General features: G+C 44.2%; 1 protein-coding gene across 1 annotated transcript in view; it reads right to left on the reverse strand.

The window, feature by feature from the left end:
* Nucleotides 1-8,167, reverse strand: part of ptch2 (patched 2) — a 30,493-nt gene that overhangs the window by 16,317 nt on the left and 6,009 nt on the right. Inside the window, exons 3-5 of the mRNA XM_044367794.1 lie at nt 2,079-2,268; nt 1,924-1,993; nt 1,725-1,816 (exon numbers count right to left, since the gene is read on the reverse strand). Coding sequence (XP_044223729.1) covers nt 1,725-1,816; nt 1,924-1,993; nt 2,079-2,268 — 352 coding nt within the window. The remainder of the gene's footprint in view (nt 1-1,724; nt 1,817-1,923; nt 1,994-2,078; nt 2,269-8,167) is intronic.

Genomic DNA, 8,167 nt, shown 5'->3' on the forward strand with positions numbered 1-8,167 from the left:
AAATCACAATTGAACTGATAAAGAGATGTTTCACCTGTCTACAGAATGGCAGGATTATCTTAAAGTGTCATTTTTTACCAGTTAAGGATTTGTACTTGAAGTAAAGCAAATAAGAGGATTCTGTGATTCGGTGCAAGAAAACACTTAAGGATGGATGGACGTTTTCTGCGGTGAGACAAAGTAAGACAGAAGTCAGCCAGAAAGAGAGAGGAATAAAAGAATCCCAAAGTATCTCAACTCTGGGCTCAATCTCCCTCCAATGGCTCATGAAGAGAGCTCCTCTCCTATTCCCACATACCAGGGTCCCTTTTGCTGCTGCTCGCAAAGACACACTCCTTTATCAGCTAGTTTTTGCTTGAGTGAACCGGGCCTGGGCCCTTTTGTTTTTTCATAGATTGCTGCTCTTTGTTCTCCCAAGTTTTTTCTCTCTCTCACTCACTCACTCTTCCTCATTCTCTTTCCCAATCTGCCTCTCTCCCTCTTCCCTCTCCCTCTTCCCCTTTCTCTCTCTCTATCTCGCTCTTCTTTTTTTTTTTTTTTTTTTTGCATTTAAAACCAGGGCTGAAGTGAAGCGGAAGCTGACTAGGGGGACACTGGCCTCAGTGACCACCCCCAGTTCTCTTCAGCTTTGCAAGAAAAAAAAAAGAGTAAAAAACTACAATTAATAAATAACAACAGATGTTGAGCACTTTGTGTGATTTAGTGGAATACTTGGAAGACGTGTGAATCATCAAAGACCCCATCTCCCACTCTTTCACTCTGCTTTCACACAAGCCAACTGGGAGATGCTAAGGATGGGAAACTTGTGTTTGTTTCTGTATGTGCTGGCTTGTCATGCAACATACCGCTGTCAGCTCTACACAGACATATCAACAAATAATTTGTTTGCAAAGAAACATCTGCTACGGTCTAAACTATCTTTTATAAATGAGGGCCTCAATTGAAATATCACTTCTGACGACAAAAAAAAGCTCTCTTTCAGTGACTCAATTTCTCAAGAGAACTTCGGCCCAAAAAAAGGAGAAGGAAAAAAAAAACCTGAATCCGCAAATGCCCAAATACGCCCAGACTCCACTGTTAACCGTCTTGTAGCCTCTCTCTGTCTTTCTCGGGGGACTTGAGGCTTGAATACTGCCCATTTTATTTGTTGGACAACTTGGGAGCTGGGAGCCCGGGGCATTACCATGAGAATGCCGAGTGTTAGCCGTGAGCTGACAAAGCCGGCCCCCCTCCCTCCTCCGGGGCCCCTGCGCTGATGGACACTCACTCGTAAACTGAAAGAATGCTTACCATTGTCTGACCCAAAGGGCTCCCCTGCCACCACCACCACCGCCGCCTCCCCGCCCTCCGTTCTACCAACCCACCACCCAGTTGCTGCTGCAGCCATCTCCTCTCTCTCCATCCCTCCCTCACTGGCTGCATCTCTCCGTCACTTTCTCTCTTTGAATTTCTCTGTCAGGGCACCCCCCCTCCAGTCCCTCTCTGGGCCCTAAAAGAACTCTATTACTGACCGCTGCTGTCAGTCACAGCACCCACTGACAGACTACTGAAAGCCCAACTGTATGTCTCCATCGAGCATGTGTTAAAAGTTACGGACCCCTCCAAAAGCTCTAGACTGCAACGTCAGATGGAAGCAATGACAGCAAAGGGAGAGCCAAGAGTTTCTATGAAATGTTTTAATATGAAAAAAAAAATGAAGTTGGGTCAAATATTCCAAGACTTACGGTAAATAGGCGGAGCCTCCCTGTAGTTTTGCCCCTTCCCAAAAACAGTCCAATGGGGTGATTATCATACAGGGGAATAGCTTGTCAATCATCTGGGATCAGGAAACAGAAGGGAAACATGATTAAACATCACAAATCTGAAGTTCCTGGAAATATTAAATCAATGACAAAAAATGTAAGTGTTCCTTTGTTAACTTACCCTTTCAATCATGACATTTTCTATAATAGGGACTCCTGATTTATAGCATATTTTGTTAAGATCCCACGATCTATGAAGAAGAAAACAATTTTTATCGTTGACAATAATGTATACACAAGAAAACTCTTTACGTAACATGTCTGTGGTCCACTTACTTCCCAAACAGAGACACCTGGACCTTGCTGGCTGACAGGGCAGCCTCCATGTGAACCAGCAAAGCGTCCTGGGTAAGAATATTGGTGCCCTCCTCTTTGGGGGTCTGGATGAGCATCTGTGAGGTAAACACTGACTCCTCTCCCTGCTTCTCCCTGGTGTAGCGAAGCTCCTGGCTCACCCGACTGCCAGCTAAAGGAAACAAAAAAATAAAGGATTAATGAATACCGAATCCTTGAGAGATATAGACAGACACACTGTATATTATGCTTACATTAATACAGAATTTCCTCAATGCTTCACGTACAAAGACACACACACATTTGGATCCTATAACAAAGTGTCTTGCGTGCGTACATATGCACACGCACTTACACAAGAACACACACATATATCGACCAACGCCCTTGGCCTTCGCCAGTGTTGGTTTTGAAGGCACTTCACACAAGTCAGCGTCTGGCCAAGAGAAATGAGTAATACAGCTTCTCATTGGCTCCTTCTGCGAAACAGATGTGCCCTGTTAGAAAACCAGCTTTCTGATGCCCCAAAACCCTTCAACACTCTACTTCAGGGTAGCAGATATGGACAAAGACATTATGAATAAACGGAAAATCATCATGTCGAGCACTTGACTTGCTGTTCCTCTATTTACTATGTTCATCCATGAGGCAGCTTAGATGTCAAAGCACAAAAAAGTCAACCTTAACAGCATCATTAAAGAAGAGAAGAGAAGAAGGAGGAAAAGGAGAAACTGAATACTTTTTACAGTGGCAGAGTTGGTCGAGGGGGAACGACGAGTGGCAGCGGTTATGATGCACAAGTTGAGAATGAAAGACATCAAAGCGCTTGGAGATAGAAAGAGTAAGGTAAATAGATTTATAGAGATTTATAGAGAGAAATATGGATGTCAGAGGTGGTCACGAACAGAAAAGAGAGAGAATAGGATGAAAAAAAAAACAGAGAGAGAGAGAGAGAGAGCTATGTTGTGCTGTGCGGTAGACTCCAGCCCCCTAATTACAGGAGGTTGCCCTGAAAAGAGTTTGCCAGCCGGGGGGATCTGTGCCTGTGCCAAGTGGACATGAAACATGCCGCGCTGGATCACAGAGGGCCCGTCTGCCCCTCTCGCTGTCCCACTACATGACAACCCCAGAGAGAGAAACAGAGGGAAGGGAAGGGGGGAGGTGGGGGAAGTTTGGAAACAAGGGCTACCTCCTTCTTAATTCTAACTCTCGTCACTCTTTTACTCACTTTCACCGTGCTGCGCTCAAATCCTGGCTTCACCTCTTTTAGCATCTATTCCTCCTCTTAATACTCTTCTCTACTCCTGCCTCTGTCTTTCTCTCTCGCTCTCTCTGTGTCTGTCTCCCCCTCTCTTTCTTTCTTTCTCTCTTTCCCTCACACTCTCTGCACCTCCCCCCAGCCTGGAGCAGGCTCCTATAATTGATGGGGAGAAAAGAAAAAACAAACTATTCAGCCTACGCCGCGAAAGTGTGAGATCAGGTTAGAACTCTGGGCCTTGGAGACACAGTCCAATATTTCTAGGCTTCGCTTTCAAGGCTTTAATTACCTACACAGGGGCTTGAGAAAATCAAGACACCTCGTTTATTTGCAGTCAGGGGTGTCTTTTTTAAAGTGCCTGGCTCAGTGCATCCCAGAAAGAAAATAACTCAAAACGGGGCAAGTTCTCGTCAAGTCTAGAAGTTCTCATTTCAAAGGAACCACAACAAGAAGATGTAAAATGAGTCATTTTCTCAACGCTTTTGAAGACTCCTCTGGTTTAGAAAATGAAACTATTTTTAAAACAAAGATTTCAAAACTGGTTCTTTGAGTTTATGTGACTTTTATTAAACCCTTTTTACACCCATTCTGCTGGATGAATTGAACTTTTGTTCATACCGTCAAGCACATGTACAAAGAATCTGACTCGATGTAGAAACAGTCCTTCAGACATACAGTTCCCCCACGATTCCGTTTGAGTTTCCTTGCCACACAGATTTCTAATCAAAAAAGGCTACTACAAAATGGAACCCTTTCCGTTCGTGGACCTCTTTGACATCTGTTAAACCTTTTTTGACATTTCGTATGTTAACCTCTGCAGCGTGGGGTTTTGATCCCAACAGGAACTGGGTGGCTCGGAGAGACTCTGGCCCTGTAATTACAGGCCTCCTGAAGTAAATTATAGCTATTTGTGTCTCGTTCCTCCCATCTGGACCACCCAGGCAGCCAGTCCTCTCTCTTCTCTCGCTCTCTTTCTCGCCTTCTCTCCTCAACCCCTGGTCCGGCCCCAACCACCCAACTCTGAGCCTCGCAACTACTCTGCTCAGCTCTGCTCTGCTCAGTTCACCGCTCGCTCCAGATGGAGGACTTGTCGTTTCTTTTTCGGTCTGCCCCTCTTTCAATCTCTCGGTTTCTCTTCTCCTTTTCCTCCCACTTTCTCTCTTTCTGCCTCTGTCTTTCTCTTTCTCACTCTTTTTCAATTCCCCCTACCCTCTCCCTGCACTCAGCCTGCGCTCCGCACAGCCTTAAAGAGACAGTTCCCGGAAATTTTCCCACCCTGGGAAGAAAGCTCCTTTGAATGAGGAAAAGGGGGTTCCAACACCCAAGTTGTAATATTAATATATGAGATGTTTTGTAACATGAAATATTAGTCCATGGTTGGCAACATGATCAAAAATGAGAAAAAAAAGAAATGATCACAAATTATAAAAACTCCTTTTAAATCACGTCCACAATCCTTTCATTTGGGTGTTTGAGAAACTCGACCACCATCTTACAAATTTTAGCAAACAACCTCACCCCGTTGGATGCAACATATGAATTCATTTACTAGCTTCACCACTAAAAGCACTTTCACAACAGTTACGACACTGGTAAAGTGAAAAGCAAGCGAAAAATGTCATAACAAGCCCTGACATGGTTTCATGGCTGTGGGTGTACATATATAATGTTTGTATGAATGTGTGTGTGTGCCTGTGTGTATGTGTATGTGTGCACCGGTGTGAACACTGGACCCTGTCTCCACCAACCTCAGTCATTTCCTCTCCACCTGACCCTTCCATCCCCAAAAGCCGAACACCCAGAATCCCCTAACTCGTTGAAATATGTGTGGCTTCTCACATCTGGCTTCTAGGACCGAGCCAAGGCCATGCACCTTTAAAAGTGCTGTGATTTGAACTTATTCTATTCTCTTCTATTCTTTTCTATTCTATTCTATTCTCATGGCTTACAGGCCTAGTCCCCGCTCCAGGCCATGCTAGGTCAGACCAGGCCACCTTCAAAGTTCAGTGTGGTAGATTAGCTGGATTAGGGGGCCTCTGAAAGGCCCCATGCTGCTATGGAGGAAGACCCAAGACGAAGAGGGCTGAAAGTGACATGTATGCTTTTACCTGCTACATAGTGATGCGCTACCAAGTGTGTAAGAAGTAACCATCTCCTGATGTACAAAGCACGGACAGTATGAGAAGAAATGCACAGCTGATTTCTGCACAGAACCTCCATTCATGAAAGATAGATTTAAGGAATAAAACAGATTTGACCACCTGAGTAGCAACAATATAAAAAAGGACAAAAAACTATCCCTTGGCTGCCATCTTCTATCCATCATTTACTTTTTATGTCAACCGTTTTTCCCCCCTACAATGTCCTGCAATAGAGGTCCTTTATATCTTTTCATTTTCAGCAAAGGAGCCAAATGAGAAATTCATTCTCTTGGCCTGGCACCCAGCATCAAAAAAAAACCTCTTGGTCCTTTTGTCAGATGTGGACCCACCAGAATCAGGACTGTGCCCCACTTTGGGTCCTCAGCCCGGCCCTGCCCTATGGCATTCCCGAGCCAGGGCACCGCCTAAAGCAGGCTGCCCCCAGCAGATGGGCTGTTCCTCCATACAATCCTTCAGTACAGCTCCAGACTGAATGCAGACCCTTTTGTCATTCAACCCTTCAATTTCATTCAGATGTTTCCCAACAAACAGCAGAATAAAATAAAGAGGGAACTTTTTTTTCACAACAAAAGCAAATGGACCAAAACTTTCCCAGCCTGTAAAACAATGCCAGAGTCGGCTGTGGGAGGGTGAGGCTGGGGGCAAGAAAGAGAAGCTGGCACTTTGGTATCTTACCTATAGAAATACAGTGTGTGTGTGTGTGTGTGTGTGTGTGTGTGTGTGTGTGTGTTTTTGTCTTCACAGACACGCTGTATATGTTCATTAATCGTCAAAGACAGTTGTATTATTTTAGGCGGAGAAAAAAACGAATCAATATGTGGATACGAGAAAACAAAATGATGAGTTTCAATGCTTTTAAATCATGCAGCTCTCGCCATCTTGAAAAAAAAAACAAGCACCCTGAGATCACACCTTAAAAACAGTACAAAACAGCGAAAAACAACATGAAAAATCAGTTTCACTTACATTCTATTCAGATGTGCCAGTGGTGTTAGCCACCACACATAAATTTCCACCAGGGTTGGCATTTAGGCACTTTCTATTTCCATATGTAAAGGCTTGCCTCTGCTAATTATGCTAATCATGGGCAGTGTTGGCCACTGTGAAAAATAGTCACATTAGACACTCCACTGACCGCTAATACTGCTTAATGTGTGGTTGAAACATACATTCATCCCTGCCTGAAAGGCAAAATTTTTCCACGTTGCTGGTCTCATTCAGACAAGAAATGAATTTATTGAGCCCAAGAACCATTTCTTTTTTCCCTCCCAAGTACCAAGAAAATGTTCAGTCTCTCTCCACCTCTCTCTCCCTTTACTTTTTATACTTTCATGGTGTAAAGACAGAGGCAAATGGTGCAAACTCTAAGGTGACTGGTGTCGCTTTATTTCGCGCAGACCAAAGACAAAGGTTGCTCTTCAGCTGAGAGAGAAAGGGTGCCACAGTATATTGATTGAGTTTTCATTCTCCTGTTTTTCGGTTGCTTTGCAGCCTTTCTCAGGATGCTGCATTCAATGTTGCAAAGAGTCTGACAGTCCGGTGCCCCTTTGATAAAAGCTTTGGGTCCAAAATAACAATATGAAGGTATGTTTTATGTTTTAACTGTAAATGTGGCTGTTACTCAATATCCAGTAAACATGATGAATACTTTTGTTTTAAATCAAAAAGACAGGCAGAGATCAGTTTGTGCGTTTCCTCTATCATTGAAGCTAAAGAAATGTGTCTGTCATATGAACATGTATGTATCTATAGCTGCTCAATGTATGTTTATTTGTTGGGGGGTGGTCCTGGTCTGACTTGAAGAGTGTGTGTGTTGGGGTGTGTGTGTGTGTGTGGGGGGGGGATGCTGAGAAAAGGGGATGGAATGAAGGAGACTTGGATTGCAGGATGGAGGGAAAAGGGGGGGTGAAATAAACATTTAGAAGTGACCCAGGTTGACTCTGGTCTTGTTTGTTCTCTCTACCAGTGAGGTCCTGGGCCCTGAGCGCTGGGAGTTTATTTATCTAGCTGGGGCACCACCGCGCACTATTCACCTCCAATAATGCCTCATAGAGCTCCCTTTCTCTGTCTGAACTGGGGCGCTGTGTGCGCTCTGATGAATTATAGCATTTACCTGCTGTGCCGCTCTGAGGTTTGTTTAGAGAAACTGCTCCAAACACCAAAATGCCCACGTGTGTATTTGCTCATTTGTGCAAACGCAGAAGTGTTTTCACTCATTCTCACTCTTTTAATCAATGTTTCTTGGTCCCTTCATGTCTACAACAGGCCATGTTCAATGCTAGCTGGCTATGCTAGCACTTCAGTCTCTATGCATTCATGCTATGTGGAGTCCTTACGGTCTTTACCTCCCCCTTTCCTATCCTCTTTCTACATGGCCTCTTTATGGGACATGTGGTGCGCCTGCTATCCGGATAGGCCTTGTCTCACTGCACTCATATCTGGACACCTTGAGTCTGTGTACATGTCTATCATGCCTCACCCAAACTCTGCCAAGAAGGATGAGTTTAGTTAATGTAATCGTAAACACCGGCACTTTTACATGTGCTCTCTTTCCCAAACAAGCTTTTCAAATGGCCCTTTGTAAGAGGGGAATAATCTGAGCCGTTTGATTCGTGACTTTAAACAATCATCCTAACACATTAAAGAAAAAA

The sequence above is a fragment of the Thunnus albacares genome, chromosome 12 (assembly GCF_914725855.1).
Source record: "Thunnus albacares chromosome 12, fThuAlb1.1, whole genome shotgun sequence".
In the NCBI taxonomy this organism is placed as follows: domain Eukaryota; kingdom Metazoa; phylum Chordata; class Actinopteri; order Scombriformes; family Scombridae; genus Thunnus; species Thunnus albacares.